Source organism: Arachis ipaensis, chromosome B4, assembly GCF_059453495.1.
Source record: "Arachis ipaensis isolate K30076 ecotype BB chromosome B4, ASM5945349v1, whole genome shotgun sequence".
NCBI lineage: Eukaryota > Viridiplantae > Streptophyta > Magnoliopsida > Fabales > Fabaceae > Arachis > Arachis ipaensis.
The window spans coordinates 125,878,712-125,901,878 of NC_142439.1; the positions used below are offsets into that span (position 1 = coordinate 125,878,712).

At 30.3% G+C, this 23,167-nt stretch overlaps 2 protein-coding genes and 1 pseudogene across 9 annotated transcripts; 1 reads left to right on the forward strand and 2 right to left on the reverse strand.

The window, feature by feature from the left end:
• The first annotated feature begins 13,027 nt into the window (after positions 1 to 13,027).
• Positions 13,028 to 17,209, forward strand: LOC148569102 (uncharacterized). Its single transcript, XM_088483105.1, has 8 exons — positions 13,028 to 13,554; positions 13,721 to 13,947; positions 14,061 to 14,163; positions 14,601 to 15,049; positions 15,251 to 15,289; positions 15,876 to 15,949; positions 16,060 to 16,213; positions 16,792 to 17,209. The coding sequence occupies exons 2-4, from the start codon at positions 13,861 to 13,863 to the stop codon at positions 14,792 to 14,794; spliced, it is 384 nt and encodes a 127-aa protein (XP_088339231.1). The 5' UTR covers positions 13,028 to 13,554; positions 13,721 to 13,860; the 3' UTR covers positions 14,795 to 15,049; positions 15,251 to 15,289; positions 15,876 to 15,949; positions 16,060 to 16,213; positions 16,792 to 17,209.
• LOC107636972 (CRS2-associated factor 1, chloroplastic-like) lies at positions 16,614 to 21,072 on the reverse strand (annotated as a pseudogene). The gene is made up of 5 exons (XR_015880790.1): positions 21,049 to 21,072; positions 18,179 to 18,624; positions 17,864 to 18,088; positions 17,623 to 17,723; positions 16,614 to 17,472 (listed from the first exon to the last, which is right to left on the reverse strand). The product of XR_015880790.1 is annotated as a CRS2-associated factor 1, chloroplastic-like (transcript).
• On the reverse strand, positions 20,637 to 23,005 carry LOC107639744 (putative pre-mRNA-splicing factor ATP-dependent RNA helicase DEAH4). Of its 7 annotated transcripts, none has more exons than XR_002361648.2 (5): positions 22,266 to 23,005; positions 21,954 to 22,077; positions 21,742 to 21,832; positions 21,283 to 21,344; positions 20,637 to 20,889 (listed from the first exon to the last, which is right to left on the reverse strand). XR_002361648.2 is itself a non-coding variant. In XM_021121626.2 (4 exons), the coding sequence occupies exons 1-3, from the start codon at positions 22,375 to 22,377 to the stop codon at positions 21,751 to 21,753; spliced, it is 318 nt and encodes a 105-aa protein (XP_020977285.2). In that variant the 5' UTR covers positions 22,378 to 23,005; the 3' UTR covers positions 20,637 to 21,344; positions 21,742 to 21,750. The 7 variants fall into 7 exon arrangements, 3 of the variants coding, with proteins under 3 accessions (XP_020977285.2, XP_020977286.2, XP_088339214.1); XR_015880574.1 differs by having other exon boundaries at positions 20,637 to 21,153; XR_002361645.2 differs by adding an exon at positions 21,049 to 21,153 and having other exon boundaries at positions 21,283 to 21,832.
• Positions 23,006 to 23,167: the final 162 nt, after the last annotated feature.

Below are 23,167 nucleotides of genomic sequence, written 5' to 3' on the forward strand. Positions count from 1 at the left end.
GTGACATTATTCCGGAAAAAACTCAAGCAACAGATGATTGAATTGGAAGGCAGCTCTGTACCCAGCTACAACTGAGTATGCACCAACTCGATTCATCATCTAGGTAACCTTATATTTTCTTCCCTGGATACTTATTTGTAAGGTAGCTATTGTTACTGTTAGGCTAAATGTCTCTGTTATTTTTTGTTGATTCCACTGTCCATTTGATTGAATTAGTTCAGATACCCATTTTGAAACATGATCTGAGATTGGGGTAGAATTAGGAGTAATAGCCACAAAGTTCATGACCCAAGAATCCTCCTTAATTCTGATTGATCTATCGTTCCCAACTTCCTAGAGGATACCTTTTTCCAACACCTTTTTGCTTTCTATGATACTACGCCAACCCCAAGAGGGGTTTATTCCTGTCTCAGTACTCAGAAATGTGGAAAATCTAAAGTATTTACTTTTTAGGACCTTGTAGATTAACGGATAAGGTCTTGTTAAAAGTCTCCACCCTTGCTTTGCAAGCATTGCAAGGTTAAAAGTTTTCATGTCTTTAAAATTGAGTCCACCTTGTGATTTCGATCTACATGTTATCTTCCACCCCACCCAATGCATCCTCCGTTCATTACCTTAAGGTCTTCTTTTATCTCTTTGTTTTTACCAAACCTTTCAATTCCAAGAAACAAGGCTGGATCTCCTTCCGAGCTGTTCAGGAAAGGAAGGTTTTTGCCATTTTTTATGATTCTTTTCAGGACTTTAAAAATTACTTCTTTAATATCCGTGCTGTGGAGGGTGTCCGACATTTCTTTCTGGGTGAGGGAGATGAGCCCCTTTTTTCTTTGTACTGGGAAGAACATTCTGTAATAGTTAAGCATAATTTGGACGACTTAGATGAGATTAAGGAGAGCATAGTCGGTTTGTTCTAGGATTGTTGAGGTCAAGCTCTTTATCTGGATACCAAGAAGTTTAAGAAATCCAAGCCAACTTCAATTCGAATTAGGTAGCCTTCTTTTTCATTTTGTAGATGTAGTTTTGTTGATTTGTTTTCGTTGCTGACTTAAGCATTGGAGTCTCTTGCAGGTACCAATCCCCACCTCCTCACGAGGAACTCGGACAGGCGGCACCTTGACATCTACAAGTCGAACGCTGCCATACAGAAAGATCCAGACCTCACGTTTAGGCCCAAATCAACGTTTCAGGTAACTCTCAAAACAATTATAATTATTATTATTATTATTATTATTATTATTATTATTATTATTATTATTATTATTATTATTAGTGTTTTCGTTAAAGATGAGTAATTAATATTATCATTAGTATATTATTAATTTTTTGTAATACTATTTTTTATAACAATCATAATTTATTATTATTAATATATTAATAAAAATATTTTAAGAATATATTGTTAGTCGAAAGAGTATAACAATAATGACATATTATTATATTATTATTTTATTCGTATTATTTTTTTAATATATTATTAATTATTATCATTAATATATTAATATTTTTAACGGATTATTATTTTTCATAACTAAAAAATGTTACAGTTATTATTATTATTATTATTATTATTATTATTATTATTATTATTATTATTATAACGCTGTTTATTATGAAAATAATAATTTATTATTATTAATATGTGAATAATAATATTTATTATTCCAAAGAGTTCAATGATAATGATATATTATTATTTTTTGAATATATTATGATTATTATTATGACTGTTATTGTTGTGGCTAATTATTAATATTATTATTAATGTTATTATTAACATTAATTATAGTTATCAAGTAATATTAATAATTTTTTTTTGCAAGCAATCAGAAATTTGTTACTCAGAAAATTTGATTTGCTATAAACTTTTAACAAGATAACTACAACGGCGCTAATATTAACTGGGTTTCACCATGTTTTGCAAGTAAATGAAATGAGAGGTCATTCTGCACTCCTTAGTGCTTTGGTGGAACGATGGAGGCACAAAACCCGCACGTTTCACTTTTCAGTTGGCGAAGTAATACTGTGACACTAGAAGACGTGACACATATACTTGGCCTCCCAGTTAATGGGGAGCCCGTCACGGGTAGAACGGACAACAGTCACCAGTTCTTGGTGGAGAATTGTTTCACTTGTTTTGGTCAGTTGTCCAGTCCTGACGATCACGTATTGAGTAAGGTAATATTGTATGGGTCCGGCGGTGCAGAGACACCGAACTACGTGACACGCTGGAGTCCGTTGAGTAGTACGTCCGGGCTCATATTTTCTACGAGCTCAGAATGGTATTTCCAGATAAGTCGACCAATTCTTTGAACTCAAAGTTTTTGCCTCTACTTTGAGATTTTCACCGCGTTCCACTATACAGTTGGGGCAGCTAGTTTGGCACATCTGTACAGGTCGTTGTGTTGTGCATCACGATACAACTGTAAAGAGATGGATAGACCTCTCGTTCTACTTTTTGTATAGGCGTGGGAGCATATGCCGTTCCTGGCACTTATTCTCGCAATGAGTTTGCCAATGTTGGTGTTCCACTTGCGTGCCGGCATTGGTTATCGTTATTGTTGTTGTTGTTGTTGTAGTAATTACAATCATTCTAATTTTCTTTAAGTGGAGTTATTGGTGCCGGCTAACAAGATATACGTGAAGGTCTACGACGCACTTTAGGCGACAAGTCGATGACATGGGAGTCAACGAGGTAGGTTTTAAAAGTTTATGTTAAACAACTTATTTAGAATAATAAGTTTATTAATCGACTTTGTGGTTACTGATGTGCAGTTTATATGGCAACCATATATGGTAGTTGTAATTTTAATTAATAACCATAACATACCCATATTCACATACTCAGAAAATTCCGGGACATGCATGTCTGTGAGATCTAGAATTTGCATAAAAGACGGAACACTAAATGGGTGCTAGTTTACAATCGCATCTGCTTCATTTTGCACCGCCGGGTTGCCTATGCTAGGTCTCCGTCATCGTTTTGTCATCGACTTTGTAGTTGGCTTCGAACTCTTCTTCACTGACATTGTTATCTTCTTCCTAATTTATATCCATGAGCTCATCAACATTGACCTCCTCGCCAATCGCGTCTAGCCCCGTATGCTGTTCAAACTCAACATATAGCTCTATTATCGACACGTGAAATCGGGTTTGTTGATAAATATAGAACATCTGCTGCATACATGTGTCGTTAGTGATGGACATTATTTAAAACTATATCAACCTACCAAATATTTGTACAGAATTCCTGTATAAAATGTTACTCACCCTTTTTAAAATGTAACTTTGTATCTTCTCACAATGACCATTTTATAACTCTACAAATGAGACCAAACAGGGAGTTTCAGTACACTTATAAGCTTCAATATGTATGCTCCTTCTTCATCAGAAAGGACAGAGGTCATGAAGAAGGAAAAGAAGAAGAGCACAAGAGTATAAAAGCCAATAAGAATTTTGGATTCTGATTTGAGGTATGTTATTGGAGCGAGCAAGTAGCAATAAACTTAGATGATGTTATTACAAAATTCGTCGCATAAACTTGTTATAATTCTATCTGCCTTGCTTTAGTGGACACCTCTCTCTTAAAAGATTTATTCAAACATAAACCTAGTAAAAATATTACATCTTATGAATCTAATAGAACATTAAAGCTCAATGCATCACCAATAATAAAATATATACATGATAGAATTTGAGTAGGAAAATGAAGGATAATATGCCAATTGCCAACCAGAATAACGGAGAGTATAATACTAAAAAATGACTAATGTTAGGTGAAGGTACACCTTAATTTGTTGCCATTCAACGCTAACCTAGTTGCTTCTTTTGGACTAACATTTTGTTTGGATGAGATGAATTTGGAGAAAAAAAAATGGAAGAGGATAAAATGGATGAAAAAAGTGATTTTTCTTCGTTTGGATCAACAGTAAAATTGGATAGAAAATGCAAAAGTATATGTGAGATTCAGGTTAAAATTTTCTTCTCAAAGTAGCGAAGAAAACTGATATTGGAAGGACAGCATAGGTAAAAAAATACAAATTTATCCTTTCAATACAATTAAAAATACATTAAAAAAATTTACCCTTTAAAAGACAACAGAAAAAGATAAATTCAAAAAAATCTTTATTGTTAACAAAGATAATATATTAAAATTCTAAAATACAATTGAAATTACTCTTTTTTTTGTTAGAAAAATAATTTAAATACACTAGTATATTATAATTTATATATAAAATAGATAAGGGTGTTAATATAATTTCATTTGGTTATGATTTTCTTTCTTCTTACTTTTTCTTCCATCAAAAAAAAAAAAGGTTTCTTCTAACTTTCTTATTGTTCATTTTTCTCTTCATCCAAACAATATAAAAAAAATCAACTTTTTCTTCTATTTTCTTTTTTCTCATTTTCTTTTCTCCCATATTCTTTTTTTTTTATTTTCCATCTTCCATCCAAAGTGTAAATATACCCACTAACGTGGTCTCTAGCTAGCATGAAACAACCAGGGTCTCTGGATTTGTTATTGTTATTTTATACCACGCATGCAAGCCTGCACGTGAAGATCATGTATTTCTACATATTTCATAACAACAACATTATTCATACATTAAAATCAGTCACTAAAATCAACTATTAATATATTTATATATAAATATATGTGTGGTTTAATTTATTTTTAATGTGTATTTATATTTTAATATATATTTTATATTGATGACCGACTTTAATAACTTATTTTAGTGTACATATAACATAGTCGTTCTCATAATGCATGGACTAACATAAACTTGAGTGATATATTGGTCTTTAAAATATTAGATATGCTAGATAATTTAGTGCTTCATAAAATAAAAAAAAAACAAATTATTCTCTTAAAAGAGTCTTAAATAAATATGTTTAAACAGGATAAGTATCCTTTACATAACTGTTCTATTTATAGATCCTCACACTTGGATAATTGTAGCCAACAAATTTAATATCATCAATTATCTCTCATCTCAATCAAACATCAAGGATCAAAATCATCACCAATTATCACAGCTTTTCTCTCTTTTGCTTCATTTGATTCTAGGGAGCCATCTTTTACCGTGGTCATTGAATTGGACTCATCATCCATATTGCTGGAAGATATACGTGAAATTTGTAAGCATAGACTTGAAGTAGAATACAAGAAAGGCTTAGGAAGAAATGTATTGAGTGCAGTGATCTTTTTATCATTTCTACTGCTTTATTAATTGATGGTCTATGTGATGAATTTGTTTGAATGTATCATAAACTCATTAAAAATAATTTTTTTTATCAAATCATTTTTTTCATCGGTCACAAGTGAGTGAATATGAGATAGTATGTTATTTTATTCAAAATCTTTGTAAATCCAATCTGAGAAGTATATTTTGCTGAAATTTGACTGTCTATTTTCGTAGTTATTTCTTCTGCTAACCATTTCAAAAATTAACATGCCATAACTATATACATTAAATTTGTGCAAAACACCACCGTTAATACAACTAAATACTTCAGGTGCAATATATCCAATTGTTCCTCTTCTTCTCAATATGGACACAATATTCTCTTAAATCTTCATCCAAAAAAATCTTCATCCAAAAACCTTCCATATATTTAAATCATTATTTGGATTGCAGACAATCACTGTATATTAGTATGCCAGTAAAGTACACTGGGCATATGTGAAATTTTTCCCATACTATTATACTAAATGTTTATTAATTTGATTTTGTATAGATTCAATATATATAATAATAACAAAAAGTATGATATGTACTCAAGTTTTCTAAATAGTAAAATCATTTATATATTTATTTTTATTATTAATTTAAATTTTTAAAATAAATAATTTTAAAATGAATTATTTTAATATGCTAATAATTTTAACATGTATCCAATTATATTATATATATATATATATATATAAAAGTATATATTACTTATCTTTATATTAGTACAATTAGAGAGTCCCGCATATTCTATATGTTTTCGTTATAATTGATATAAATTTAGTGTTTTATTTACAAGGTTTTCTTCTTAAATAAAACAATTTTTAGATTTTTATTCAAATATAACAATTAGTACAATGAACATAATTTGATAATTTGAAGAGTAGGTTGGGGGATGTCTAATTGACACTCAATATTTTAAAAACGTGTTAGGTTTAAATTTTAGATTTTTTATTTAAATTAAATAAATATAATATTTACAAAAATAAATAAATGGTAAAATAATTACAAAAATGCATACTCATTTATATTTCGAATGCTAAGAAAATTTAAAAAAAATGAGTATATATCATATGCACAGACCTCATTTTATAATAGAATGACGATGTCATATCTCGAATGCACGCATAATAAGAACATGCACTAATATCAGCATCCTAGCAATTTGTAATGGGGATTCAAGTATCTGAAATAAATATTATTTTAACTCAAAATCGAAGATATGGTCATTTTAATTTAATTGGAACGTTTTCAATTAATATTGAAAATAGATGATTTTAATAAACTATTTTAACTCAAATTATGTAATTTAAAATTGTGTATTTAAGTACATAATTTAAAATTACCAATTTAATATAACAAATTTTATAAAATTATTTATGTATTTTATTATTTAAAATATTTAAATTATATTGTTTAAATTATATTAAAATTTTTAAATTTAAATTATATCATTTAAATTTTGTTTCAGTTTCAAAAAGGTCACAATTGTTATATGGTTATGTTTATGTGTCGATGCAATACGTGAAGGGTCCTTTATATAATGTGTGTAGGACTGTAGGCAACACTTCTAGCCTTTCATTTTTTTCTCGTTTTTATTTTCTTAAAATTAAAAGTGAGACTTGAATTTGTGAAATTATATTATTTAAATTATAATTTGTTAGTCTTTTATTTTTGTCCGTTGTTATTATTATTATTGAATAATATATTGACATCGAAATTCCATTATTATGACTAATCTAACAATTTAATATGATATAACTAAGTTGTAACTCAATTATGTTATTTATACATTAAAATAAGTCACTAAATCAATTATACATATAAAATTAATATTAAAATATAAAATATATATTAAAAACGATAAAATAATTACCGGTGGATGAAATTCTCTTCCAATCTTCTTACGAAGTCACGGAGTCCAATTCTCGTCGGAGACAGCGTCCTCGCACTCTGCAACGTCGGCTCGTTGTGGCTGATGGAGGTTGCACGACGGTGCTGATGGTTGGTGGATTGAAGTCGCTGTGGCCGATGGAGATCACGCGATAGTACTTCAAGGAGTCCAACAAATTCAAGGTTTTTGGAGGCAGAAATAGGATTTGCTTCTCGGTGAAGCAGATCGGGAGTGGGAGGACGTCGGAGGCCTCAGGAGGTGAAAGAGAAGGTGTAGTGGTCGTGATTGTGAGTCTTTTGGCCACTGCATTAGCGTTGGGAAGGCCAACAGCAGAAGTCCATTGTAAAGAGGGGTGAGAATGAGAAAAATGGGAAATGGACAAAATAAAAAAGGAAATGCGAAGAGAGAGAGGGGGGATGATGGTAATAGTGGCGAAGAGAAGGGTAATTTGAGATTTTTTTAGTGTTTGGATTATTTTGTTATACAGAACTCATATTTCATAGGTACAAATAGTAATTTATTTCTTGTATGGGTATATATGTCAGCGTATTCAACTTTCGTGGGTAAAAATGGTAGTTTACTTTATTCTTAAATTAAAATAGTGAGTCATACATTTCGTAAAAGTTACAGAATTAATAGTGATTAACCATTTACTTTACCATTTTATCAACTTCTTCATTTTAGACCAATAATTTTATTAAATAAATATAAAATAATTAAAAATTCATAAAAAAATATAAATTTACCTAAATTTATATGAAAAGAAATTAATAAGAAAATTATAAACTCATCACCTAAATTTATATAAAATGAAGATGCTTTTTATTATTTCCTTAACCGTTATGTGTAATTATAATTTGATATTTATAACTATTTTGAACAGAACAAAATATGCGAGTAAGTATTTACTGTAAATATTTCTTAAATTTATTGCAATATATAATGAATTAAAAATGAATAAAATTTATAATTTAATTTGGTACAATAAAAATAAAATTGGCATTTACATAATTATTTTGTTAGGTGTACAAATAACACAATTTTATTTCAATTTTACAATATACTATTACCAGCTTATTTATTTCTTTTTTGTTATAAAAGTAAATAATCATGTTATATGTATACTAAAATTAATCATTAAAATAAAGATTCAATTATTTTATTAGTCTCTATAGTTTTATCAAATTATTAATTAGATTTTTATACTTTTTTTCTCTTTTCAATTAGATCCTTACATTGTTTTAATTTTGTAATTAAGTCATTTCTAGTGTAAAAAATATTAGAGTTAACTGAATATTTTTTTGCAAATTGAAGATATTTATAATTAAAAACTTAATTAAATTTTTGACCGCATGTATTTTGGTAAAAATATTATGTTAATTTTAACATGAAAATGACGTAATTACAAAATTAAAAGTATTGTAGGAACCCAATTAAAAAGAAAACAAATACAAGGACCTAATTGAAAATTTGATAAAACTACAGAGACCAACAGAGTAATTAAACCTAAAATAAATTACTAATATAAATACATATTAAAATATAAAATATACTTTAAAAATGAATTGAACAATATATGTATTTATATACATATATATAGTAACTGATTTTGATATACACATAATATTTTTAAAAAATAAATTATCATCTTTATTCTTCTTTTTTTTTCTTCTTATTTTTTATAAAATTTTATTTTTTTTATTGGTTTGATAAAATTTTATTGGTCCGCCTTTGATACTCTTATTTGTCATTCTCCCCACCCTAGTATGTGATTTTCGGTTTCACTATATTTGTGCTACATTGCTAATGTCACAAATTCACAATTCAGAAGGGCAACAGTTTCAACCTTTAAGAAATTATACAATTTAATTATTGGTCCCCATATTTCCTTATTTGCGATTAAGGACCCTATATAATTATGGCCTACAGGGCTACAAATCTACCGCATATATTATTTGGTCCCCATATTTCCTCATTTTCCCTTAAGGACCCTTATGGCCTACAAGTCTATACTCTATACAACATATAGCAAAAGCAATATTCGGTAATCGGCACCAATATAGTGTATCCATGTGAATGTGTTGGGGGTAAATATGGAATTAACTTGTCATCTTTTCTACAATTATATGGTAGACGTAGGAGGAGGAGGGGGAATCTTAACATCCTTTGCTTAAAAAGAGAAGAGGGTAATAAGTAGGGTAGTTGAAATTGTTGAATGTTGATGAATATCAACATTTGGCTAAGCATGCTATTGTATATTTTTCCCCCTCTGGCTTCACAATCACGATTCTCTTTTTTTTTTTTATTGGCTTTTAAAGTTTAAGAGGAAAAATGGACGGAACAGCATAATAAATATGAGGGAGTACATGGAGGGCATCATCATTACATTGAGTAAGAGTTCTGAGGAAGTCAATAATTAAGTGCTAATTATAAATCTATCAATTTATATAATCCAATGATACTAAATTGATAAATTTTTATAAATATTTTTATTCTGTATCTAATTGAATATGCTAAGTGTCATATGTAACTGAGTTAACGTTTCGTATTATTAATTGTTAGCAAAAACTGCTAATTGAGTGACTGAAAGACAAAAATGATTAATCTGTAATCTTTAAAAGACTAATTTGATTTATAAAATCTTTCGGCTGCGTTTGGTTCTGAGAACAAGACAAGATAAGACACTAAAATCAAAACACAAAGGATATAGTCACCAAAATTACTGTTCTTGTTTTTTGTCCAGAGATAAATTAGAACAAATTAAAAAAGTTTAATTTATTCTCATTTTTTTTCATTAAAAAAATTTAAGAAGAGAAATATAATAATAAAAAATATAACCATAACAAATTAATAAGAATAACGAAAGAAAAAATAAAAAAATAAGTCATGTCTCTTATTAATGTTACTGTGTCATTTCTGTTAAGATATATACAAAATACAATAATTTAGTGTTTTTAGACACAATATCTCTACATGTCTCATTTGCTATTCACGACTTTGTGTTTATGTATCTTTAACTCAGTGTCTCATACTTATAAACAAACGCAGCTTCAAGAACGAGTTTAAAGACCGAATATTTTTTAGAAATTAATTTAACTATTTATTCGATATTTATTAATTTTGTTTACATATTTTTAAACGAATTTGGTTCCTTTACATTGATATGCACATGTGTTAGTAATACTTTGAGTTATATAATTATATTAATATTCTCATATAATAATGTATATTAATTCTTGTATCCTCTCTCCGCCAAATTTTCTGCAAAAAACAATTGATATACTCATATATTTTTAGTAATTACTAAAAGTTAATCACTAAATTAGTTAAAAAAAAAGTATTGCTTTCTTAGTCTATATATGAGGTTTGCTTTGCCTTTATAACTATGCTATATATATATATACAAAAATAGTGATTAAATTAGTCACATATATAAAATATATATTTAAAATAATTTAAATAACACATAAATGTATACATTAATATATAGGTGTTGATTTGTTTGTGTATATATAATATTTTTGTTTTGTTTGTATAACCACTTTTAAAAAATAATTATGTGATTTATAGGATTTTATTTGCTAAAATATATAATTTATAACATTTTTACCAAAATGTATCTTATCTTTTATTTCGTTTATACTGTAAACGAGATAAGAAATGGAGTATATTTTGATAAAAAAATACAAATTATATACTTTGGTAAATTTTATTTTATTTATTTAAAAAAATCTAATCATTATATTCATAGAGATAGGTATATAAAAATTAATTTAAAAATATAAAAACTTAAGTATATAATATAAAATTAATTAAATAAAAATATTAAAAAATAATTAATGCTTAAATCTATCATATTATTAAAAATAATTACATGTAAAATTACTAAATATTTTTTATTTTATCAAGTACATATTTCATATATAGATTAAAAAATTTTGATATGGAAGCAAAATAAGTGATATACTTTAACATGGTAATTTTTGGTGTTTTTTAAAATTGTGGGAGTACACAAATTAGACCCTTCGATTTGTGTTTAAAAAAGTGAAAAAAATTCAGAGTGTAAAAAAAATTGAAAAAACTCGGAGTATATAAATCGGACCATGCGAGTTGTTTGATTTTAAAATTTTGCTTAAGAAGTCGCATGGTCCGACTTGTGGTTGGGCAAATATAAATTTCAGAAGCTAGAAATCGGGCCCTCCGAGTTGTTTGTTGTTGTCAATTTTTTCACGAAATGGAATATCCAACGCAACTCGAATCCTCCGAATTGTTCTACTGACACCACATGGCTGTGAAGTACCTATATTCCCCATGTTTAAGTTCAACACCACTCTTACTTCCATATTCAAATAAAAAAGCGCCATATATATGCTTCTTCAAAATCTTAAAAAAACTAAGGCCACTATTTACCATTTTTTTTAGGTCCGTGCCTAGTGTCTATATCTCAATATTCTGTGCTAAACAAATATGATCTTCTTCTTCTTCACTTAGTTCTCTCTTCTTCCACTCTCTCTTTCAATATTAGCCTAACACCGTTCTTCTTCTTCTTCTTCTTCTTCTTATTATCTCTTTCTGATCTTCTCATTATTCTTCAGCACGAGTAAGTAAAACTCCTAAGTATTCACCTCCTAAGTTTTTTTTTGTTTCTTTTTAATTTCTTATGTTGCTTCATGGACTTTTCATTGAAACCCTTCTGCAATTCTCTGTGTCCCTTTGCTTTTCCCCTTTTTTGCTTTCAACTGGGACATGCATCTTTATTCCACTTTTTCTTAATTCCTATTTTTGTTCCAGTAATGGATGAGAAAACTCTCAAAAACTTCTTTTTTTCAGTGCATTATTAACACAAAGTAGTGCTCACTAGTTTCTGTTTTTTTTTTTATTTGTTCTTTCAACTTTTCTTCTTCACTTTCCCTTTTTATTTTCTGACCAAAACCAAACTGAATCAGTGTTTTGTTATCTTCACTTCTGGATGATTTTATTTTATTTTATTTTCAAAAGATGAAACTGAAAAAAGAATCTGCTTTTTGTTTTTCGTCTATCTACTGAAATGTGCTTCGATGGAAGATGACTCAGCCAAGAGTGAAAGACTCTGACTCATAAATTTTCATGTGAATTTTTTTTTATTTATTATTATTATTATTATTATTATTATTATTATTATTATTATTATTTATTACAGCTTGTTTTGTACTATGTTTTTAATTTTATTCCCCTTGGGTTATTTTTAGAACTTTGTCTTGTAATACTTAATATGTGTATCTATCATTCTATCTGTGAGTCTTTGCAGCAATGAATGGCGATTCTCATTTTCTTTTTAATTTGTGTTATATTTATTTATTTATTTATTTATTTATTAAATTATATAGTGTATTAAAATATACAAAATGTGAATATTTTAAACTGAGGTGGTGGTGGATTCTGTTTGTTTGGTGTTATTCGGCTTATATTCTGTTTGTTTGGTGTTATTCTGTTTTTATATGAAATGTATTTTATTTATCACATCAAAATTACAGTGTATATAATGAACTAAAATTTTCAACTGAACTTAAGCTTTTGTCATAGTAAAATTTATCCTTGCAACTTAAGAATTATGTTCTTGTTGCAGGTGGGGTGACATCAATGAACGATTTCCCGAGAAAATTCTTCCCAGATGTGTACAAAAGAAAACACATGCACCTGGAAGTGATAGACTACGCAAATATAACAATCAAGTGCTGATACTCTTCACATTCTCGCTCTATTTATCAGTACTAGTAATGACATTCTTTACTTGTTACTTGACAAGAAAGAAAGGCAGAAAGGCAAGTATCATTCTGGGAGCCCTTAGCTTCTTGGTTAGAGCAATATTCAATGCAGCTGCACATAATATTGCAATACCCTTTGATGAGCATTGCAATGTTCTGTGCAGCTGCATTGAGTATTGCTCCAGCCAAGAAGCTAAGGGCTCCCACAATGATACTTGTCTTTCTGCCTTTTTTTCTTGTCAAGTAGCAAGCAAAGAATGTCATTACTAGTGCTGAGAAATAGAGCGATGATGTGAAGAGTATCAGCACTTGGTTGTCATATTTACAGTAGTTTGTCGCCTCCTGGTGCATGTGCTTTCTTTTGTAATCGTCAAGATCTTGTTGAAGCCAGTGAAGAAGCACAGGCTGTCACTAGCCCCTTTAGGACACTCCTGAAGAGGAAGTACAGACTCAACTTGTGATAGAAGCCTTAGGGATTCCGGCATTCAAAGATGGAAATTTCTTTTTAAATTCATGACTCGAGCACTACAAACATAATAATGAATTGGATTACTTAAAACATTGGCAGCTATATATATAATGGCATAAACAGTTTGTGCATGATCACCATTTTGCTTCTCAAATTCTCATCATGTTTCTCCATGGCAATGGTTTTGTCCACGATAACCAATACATCAGGCATGGTTTTGTAAGCTCCATTTCCATAATCCGCTGAACATTTCTGCAAAGAGGCATCCAGCACATGTCATCTTTATCTTACAAAACCATTTTCAGTTGCTATATATTAACTATCAACTAATATTAAGCTCCACAGTTCTTAAACCAATTAACAACCTGATAATAACTAATTACAGTCAGGAACACTCGTTGCTTACCATATGTACAAGTGAAATTAGAAGGTAGAAGCCGGACCAGAAGTTGGTTGAGAGGCTGAAGACTGCTATCTTGGCTGCTAAAGCTCTGGCTGCTGACGTTGAGCAGAAGCAGTTTGGAAATGAACTCACCAGGGAATGGCTTGATAATCTCAAGGATGCTTTCTAGACTGCTGATGAAAACCTACTTAGCCATGACCAAGACTGAAGTTAGTTCAGATTTGTTCTCTGATAGTATATTTGTTTGCCAATAATTTATTGGGTCTGTTTAGCTGATTACATTTCACATTTTGATGTTACGCCACTGCTATTGTAAGTGCAGGATTTTGATGACATGGATAAGCGCTTGAAGGATATAGAAGATGAAACTGCTGCTCTTAAAGAGATGCAAGCCAAGGTCAAGAAGGAGATGGGATCTGTTCAGGGTAGCTATTTTAATTTTTATTTTGTAAATGATTTCTCGTTCTGCATTGATCATAGAACATGTCCTAACTCCTTTGCCTACAAGATGTTTTGTTTCTGGTTGGATGATTATGATTTGGCTTGTTTGTTACTGGCTAATGAGTAGCACTCTCTCACTTGGCTGTGAAGGCTATATTCTTGTATACTCATTTGAATATTCAGGTTATGAACAAATTCAAACTGAATTTTATTGACCTCTGTTTTAGAGTTCACAGGACTTCATGACTTCATGCTTAATATTATTGCATTATACATTTAGACCATTTTTTATGTGGTTTGTTATGTTTTTCTATCTCTTTTTCATTCCCTTCTCATTCTTATCTATGTTAATGTGTAAATAATGTTATCCCAGTGTATTGTTAGACTCCATTGTCTGTTATTGATTCTAATCTCCGGATAGATCTTGGAACTGCATCTGCTAGTCAGGTCAACAGAGAGGAGATAGATTCTCGTTCAGTCTTTGTAGGCAATGTGAGCTCTCTCATTCCCTCTTTACTTGAGAAATTTTTATGTTGTTTGGCTGTCTTTTCCTCACCACTCATGATATGGACTAAATATATTAATGTCTTAACTTCTTTTGAAGATATCAAGTAAAGGAGAACGTGTACAATTGATCGAGTACAATTTAATCAGATTTTTAATTAAAAACGGGCCACTAAAGTCACCAGTCATCACTAATAATAATCACTCACTTGTCTTTTTTTAAAAATATATTATTATATAAATCTCTTTAGAAAATTTCACTTGGTGTTGCACACACACAGAGATAGATAATAGTTTGTCTAAGCTTAGATAGCAGCTTTCTACCTTGAAGAGTAAGGATCATCAATCATTATTATTTATTTTATGGTATGAAAACAACACACTCCAAACTCTTTATATTATTTCTTCTTCACATACACATATCTATCTATATCTTGATGGATTTGTTTCCATTATTTTTCTATTGTTTATTTTCTTTTGTTTTTCTTTTCGCCATCAAATTTCAATTCAGATCCCCTTAAAAAATCATATTCTAATAATATTTCATCTTTGCCTTTTTGTTTTCAGGATCTGTGACTACCAAGCAAGTCCAACCCAATATTATTGGTACTGGATCAATTAATTAATTAGTTAATATATTATAATATGCTTTGTTTAGTGACTGAGGTTGCATGTCGGTGGTCCTGTTATTTCTTTTAAAAATAAAAGATGAGTTTTATTTAGGACATGATAATGTTGCTTGAGATTTATTATCCTTTAGACAAAAACAAAAAATATTATATGATAAAATTCACCCAAAGGTTCGGCAATAGTGATTGGCTTATATTATGATCAAGACTTAATCGTAACTGAATTTTGAATATAAAAATGGCAGTACATTGAAAAACATAATTATTTTAAGATCTGTAGCTAGAAGGAAACATCTGAAAAATGTGCTGGCCTGTCCTATAGATTATGAAACATTTGCATGCTTTATAGGCTCAATTCACATCAAATTTAGTTTCTTTAGGACTTCTTGTAGTCTATGTTAATCAGGAAACATATCCAACTTCTTTATCTGTCATGTTGATCTGTTCAAAATGTGAGCCACATATCATCCAAAATGTTCTTATTTCTTGGAAACCTTTTTGTCCTTCCTAACCAAGAGATATAAAAATTGAAAGCATGTTTGCTGATATTTTTTATCTTATAGGAAGCAAGTGCAATACCTTTTGCTGCACTAACGGCTTGGCGTGATCTAAAAAGTACTGCCAGAATAACTGAAGGGTATGATTTCAATTGGATGAATTTAAGTTTTCATCTTATACCCTCTAAATTCATCTTGCTAAAACCTCTTTTTGTTTTACTCACTAATATTCTTTGGTTTATCTCAACAGACAAAGGATATTAGTAGTGGGAGGTGGAGGAGCAGTAGGTTTTGCTGCAATTTAGATTGCAGTAGCTACTGGTTGTCATGTTGCAACCACTTGTGGAGGTCAAAGCATTGAGCGACCAACTGGTGCTGAGCAGGCTGTTGACTATATTACTGAGGTGGTTATGAATATTTTTTGGATCATATTACTTGCCATGCTCATATATTTTAATTATGAATCTTTTTTGGATCATATTACTTCACATCTCTGCCTCAAATGTGAGTTTCCCTTGATTAATTACCCTGATTAGAATATTTAGTGTTTATTCTTGAGTTTGTAATGGGAGGGGAATTATATGATAAAATTGTAAGTATTTATGTGCTATTTGTCTATTGGATATGCTGGAGATTGGTTCTGCTATACTCATCTTGAAAATTAGCTTGAAATAGACATTTTTTTTTATTGGGGGCCTCAGTCCTTCAAAAAAAATTATCAGAAGTTAAAATCAGGTGATAAGATGAGTATTCACTCAGTACAAAATAATATGTAGGACATTGCAAATTAACAAAAATGGTGCATTTGATAAGATCATAACATTTTATGATAGCAATAAGTATCACATTAAGAGTTTTGCAAGTTCATCTACTCGTAATGTTCCTCGTGGTACAACATTAAGAAATCGTTCATCAAAATTTGTTTTTCTTTGAATTTTAGAACTCTTTTGAGTCTTCTCCCTTTCACCTTTATCTTTCACAGGAATGGCAGCAGTTTCTTTTCCCTTGGAGGAAGCGGAACCTTGTTGCTTGGCAGTTTTTTGAACCACAACCTTACTATGTCTCCTAAAGACTGGTCCGGAGGAAGCTGATTTGGCAAAGGAAACTGTAGTTTGATAAATAGGGTCAACATCCAAAGAATCTTCATCTAAAATAAGAACTGTCATTAGTTCCTAACATTACCTCAGATCCTAAAACTGATGTAGAAGGGCCATCACTGCAGCTTTTGCTATCCATCATATCCTCGGCTCCATTGCTTTCATTCCAAGCTTCTGAGGGGCAATTAGCATGGCTGTCATCATCCGACAAAGTCATATTAGTGAGAATGTTCCAGCGAGACTCCCGCTCACCATAGGAGCCTGTAACATTGTTTATACATTCGGCTTCAGATTTTCTTGCAAGTGAAGTAGCACTAGTGACAGATTGCTTGCTATCTTCTATGGGAGACGACACCTCAACTTTTTCCAAAGCCAAATCATGCTAGTGTCATTGCCTTCATTCTCTAATGAATTCTCCTGCCGACTTGATGCTGAGACTTCTGATGCTAGTATCTTGTTATTTTGTTCATTGGGCCCCTTTGAATTATCTGTGGGATTTGGTAGAGCCGACTTCCAATTTTGCCCTCTCCACATAAGTATGAAAGCAATACACATGGAACGAGATCCTACATTTAAAAAATACAGATCATCATTAGTTTTTAAAGAAAACAGTCTTATGATATAATAGCAAAACCAAATAAACAAATAAAAAAGGCTTAAATCCATTTGATCTTCATTCAATATTGCATACAAAATTGTGGCAAAAATGTTTATACCCTTAGTTTGGCTCCAATCTTTCTATAGTCACTTTTATTTAGCCCTTGGCAGTTTATGCGGACAAGTTCACACTCTTCAAATGCCTCTCTGACATTTTTTCCTGCAACAAGAAAATATATCATTTTCTTTGTATAAACAATAAAAATGAAGACAGATAAATGGCTGTTTGCCAGCAGAAAAGAACAATAATTTTGCTTTAAAGATGAATTGTAGTGGACATTCTCAACATTAAAGAGGTACCTAGCTTGCATATGGGAATTAATTCCCTTCCCTTTTTACGCATTTCAGTTACTTGTTGTAGCGTTAAACCTTCTGGAACACGCTTAACAAGCTTAGGATATACTGGAGGCACAGGCTTCCACAGCATCAGGGGAAACCGCGGCCGTGTTCCATAGTTATAGTTTCTGCCTCGGAAAGGTACAACACACCACCCCTTCTGTAGATTATTTTCCCCCCTGTCTTCTCCTGGTAAACCAAATAATGACATTAGGAGGCTAGAGAAACATAAAGAATGAAGAAGCAAGAAACAAAAAAGTAGGAGAAGAAGATAATAACCTCTAACTGGCGGCAGACATTGTCCATATCAACTCTACAAACTCCTTTACACTTAATCTTGCAGACCCTCTTTCGCTTCCAGTGAGCATGAATATTGTCCAACATGTTATGCGTCAAACCATCTCTATCTAAATAACACAACAGGTAAAGCTTTTCCTTTTCCATTCCCAAAGCGTCGATCTCCTGCTGAGTCAAGGGCTCACTGAGAATCTCTTCTCTGGGGGAAACGTACCGGGGGAAGGTGCCGAGAAGAAAAGGACCAGGGGACTGAACGGGCTTTATCCCTTTCTTGTCGGGCGGAGGAAGCACGAAGGAGTCGAATTCCTTCTGCTGCTTCTTGCTGGGTGGAGTGGGCCCCGACCCGTTCATGGGCGGGGTGTGGTGGCAGGGCCCAAGGGGAGGAAGGGGGGCTCCCGGATCTTGAGTGGCTTGGCCTTGGGAGTCACCTTAAACTCTCAAAATAAAATAAAATGTTCAAATTTATTTTTATTCGGTCCAAATCAAAACAATAATAAATTATTCTATTTAACATTTAAACAATAAATAAAATCGTTCATATATAAATCATATGTAAAATTGCGAATGTAATTATAATTACTTATATATATGCATAAGTCTTAAGAAAATTAGAATTATAATTTTTTAACATCTTTTATTAGAATATATTTAGAATATTATATATATAATATCTAAGTATATTTTGAACTAATATTATGTTTTTTAGTTTAATATTAGATTAATTTCATCGTTATAATTATATTATATTCTTAGCCTATATATAAATAAGCAACTCGCATAAAACATTCATCATAGCACATATAATACAACAATAACAAAGTTTATTCATAAGTTATTAACATAATGAACTCTAACATCTTTAATTAAGAAACAACTATACATTATTTTAACTAATTTTAATTTATGTTACTAAGAATGTTGTAGTTATAATGTATAAGCATTAATAACTAATAAGATAACCATCTAATTTAAACTTTAAATAACAGAGATATATATATTTAAAATAATTATATAATTTGATCATCAGATAAATTATAAAAATAAATAAGGAAAATTAGAAAAAAGAGATAGTGATTCGAGCCAAGGGAGACAGAGCTGTCCCTACTGTATTGAAATATGAAGGCAAAAGAAGAATATCACAGTTTCAAGTATATCGAAAATACTGGTATTCCAATTGTTTTAACCGTTGATTTGAATTATAAAAAATATATATAATATATATTAATTAAAATTAACGGTTAAAATACTTGAAATACTGATGTTTCCGATTGAAATTTTTCCTATCACATATATATGGTAACATATTCTGGCGTGTTGCCTTGTTTGGTCTCCTTTACATATGGTCATGGCACACTATATCATGCTATGCTTGCACAACTATCTGCCAACCCTGTTTCTTTATATTAATTCACCGAATAAATACTAATTATTTTTAACTAACCTAAGATTCTTGGGATTACAATCTGTTCATATATATAGTGCGTGCAAATTGTGATGCACATTAACACTGACAGAAAATACGATATGATATAAAATTTTCCACACATGAATTTTTAAATTTTATAAATTATTACAAGAATACGGTGTATATATATAAAATAAATTTTTAATTATTTTTAATATTTTTTTAATTATATAATATATTTAAAATATTTTTTAATAAATAATAATATATTATTTCTAAATTTATTTTTTAAGAATTTATATTAAGAATAAGATTAAATATGTTGGCACGTGATAATATTTAAGTATATTTACACATGTATAAAAAATAATTTTTTATTTTTTATTAAGATACGATTGAATATACAGGCACATATATTGAACAAATATCGATAAGTATCGTATCTAAAATATGTTCGAGGTACAGATACGATAACGTAACTCAGCTAATTATTCGTGCTTTATAGTTAATTATAATGTCTAGACTCTAAACTACTTCTCCTATCACTACAAGAAAAATCACTTTTAGCGGCCATTTATTTTGCTTTTAGCGGCAATAAAAATAGCCGCTAATACATTTACCAGCAATTAGACATTAGCCGTCTTATGCTTTGCCGCTAAAAGGTTTTAGCGGCAATTATAAAATTTGTCGGTAAAGACTTTTTTAATGGCCACAAAAAGTATATAATTTTTAGCGGCCATTTTCTTGGCAATTTATATTACCACCAAAAGTTATTCTAAAATTGCAATGTTATTCATTTTTAGCGGCTATTAGTATTGCCGCCAAAACCCATTTTATCGGCAATTTATATAGCCACTAAAAATGTAATGTTATTCACTTTTATTGGCCATTACTATTGCCACTAAAATCTTAAAACTTTTTTAGTTATATTATACTTATTTTCTTAGAAGCAACGAACTATCTTTTTATTAGAATCTCAATTATTTTTGCCAACAAATTTTATTGTTATGCATAATATAAATATACTGAAATTAATTACTACAAAATGAGATATTTCATTAATCTCAAAATATTGATACACAAAAATTCCTTGAAAAGTAATATATTATATTACAAATCTAAACAAGAAATACTACAAGGCTATAACTATATCAATCCTGCAAGAACCTAAGTCGGAATTGCTGCTGATTAGCGATGAATTGCCACTTGACGAGTCATCTTCTAAAACTTTCTTTAGGTGGGTGAAACTTTGAATAGAAAAAAGAGTGCTCATGTGTACCTGGTTTGACTTTGATACAAATTTTAATAAGAATTAAATAGTTAGACATTAGTATTGACAATAAAAAAGAGAGTAATGCTTATAAATGGTTAACATTTGTAATACAGTGGGAAGAACTTGTCAATAACAATTAAAAATATTTATTGAATTGAGGGACCATGAGATTACCAAGTTCATTCTGAAACCTTCCATTTACAATTTGAATGAATGAATCAATCATTAAAGGCTGCTGCAGTCTAATTAATGTGAATGTTCAAGCCTTCAATTGTAAACCTACTCAGAAGATCATTACTCATGAAACTTTCGCACAACACCATTACTCTTTTAAAAAAAATAAATTTATAAACATCAATTCATATATATTAAAAATTATTTTATGACCACAATTAATCTAGTAAGTACCTGTAAAACTAAGCCAAGAGATATGTCTTCAGGATATATGCAAACATAATCTTAATGAAGCTCTGCAGAAAGCATTTCAAACACTTAAACCAAAATCCAAAAATTCAAATACATCCATGAAAGACCATGCAAAGTATCCCTTTATGTTTGATCAATCTCTGAAAAGAAAAATTTAGGATCAAATGAGAAAAATATACACACATAAAGCAATTGTGTTTTCCTTTTACGAGGGTCTAATTCATTAGCACTATGAGCCTTTTAGAATCAAACTATTCTGGATCCAACTGAATCGGCTACTTTAAGGTAACTTGTTAGCCAAAAACCAGTTTTCACATGTTATGTAACCAAAATTTCATAAGGTCTATCTTTACTTTTTAAATAAGCTAAATAGAGTAGTAACTCAAGAAAAATAAGCTCTCATTTTTTTTTCAAACCACAAAAAACTAGCAACTGCATTACCTTATGGAATCAAGCACAGCACCAATATATACATGCAAGTATTCCACTCTTGTCACATCTTGAAGTGATGAATTCCTTTGTGTCTGTTGACCTAACAAAACAAGCCATTTGTCACACTACTTTACCAATGGCACAATGCATTATAATGATTCGCATTCACCCTTGTTGTTGAAATAATATATGTGTGAGAGAGAGAGAGAGAGAGTGAAAACCTCCACCCTGGTAGCAATGTAGTTTCAGCTGATAACATGGCAGCAACAGTCAAAGCCTTAGGTATGCAACCATAATCATTTGCCTCCATCAAGGTTCGTGATAAGGAAGGTTCTAATGGAAGCTCTGCATAGAATTTTAGAACAAAAAAATAAAATTAAAATTAATAAAGTTAGAAAGAAAATAGTGCACAAGGAACTTGTTGAAATACTCATTCAGAATGACATCTCATGATGAAGATAATGATAGTGAAATGCATGATTTCTCCAGACTAATTTAAAATTAAACCAAAAAAGAAAAGGAGAAATAACTACCAGCCATCTTCTGTCCAATACTTGTAATTGCACCATTTTCATCAATAGCATCAATCAGATATAATTGCTTCAAGGCATCTTGTAAGGACTCAACTGCAGAAAAGCCAGTCATTCATCGCCAAGTTATAGTCGAGTAAAATCCACTAAATCACTAATTGTCATGGAAGATGGAACAGGAAGATTAAAATAAAGAGAAACTAAACATATGCATTAAAATCAGTTGGGAACAGAACTCTGGGCCGATAAAAAGAACAAGAGTAACAGTAGAACACCATTGAAGAAGCCACAGAAAGAATTCAAAAACTTTTGAAATAACAAGTGAAAAAAGAAAAAGAAATGAAGCAACTTACCACAATCAAATGAGAATCAAGTTCAGTTATTTAACATTACTAAGAAAGAAAAAAAGAACAATTTAGTAAACTTTCAAATAAGAAAAAAGTATCTTACATGAAGGAGGATCAAGAAAATCAAATTTCCGGAGAACAAAGGTAATGCCTTGTGGTTATGCAACTAAGTAATCTAAATAAGGAGAACATGAGAGTAAAACAACCAGTTGAAGGTCTCTAACTTAATAACTAATAAAAAAATCATGGGCTCTTTGAGTGGCTGCCCAGTCTTCATCTGTATCATTTGCAGGAAGAATAATCTAAATTCAATATAAAAAGACTATGAACTTCAATTAAGAGTTGGTATAAGCTAAGTAACTAAGTCAAAGCTTTTTCCTTTGCAACAAGTAAATACTATATACCTTATACTTTCTTCTATACAATCTCACTACTGAAGAATGTGATAGCAAAATATGATGAACTGCCAACTAAGGCTCAGTTGTGGAGTCACCCCTACTGCTATTATATTTCTGGCAAAATGGGGGCGAATATCGTATAGGTGGGGTTGTTTCTTGA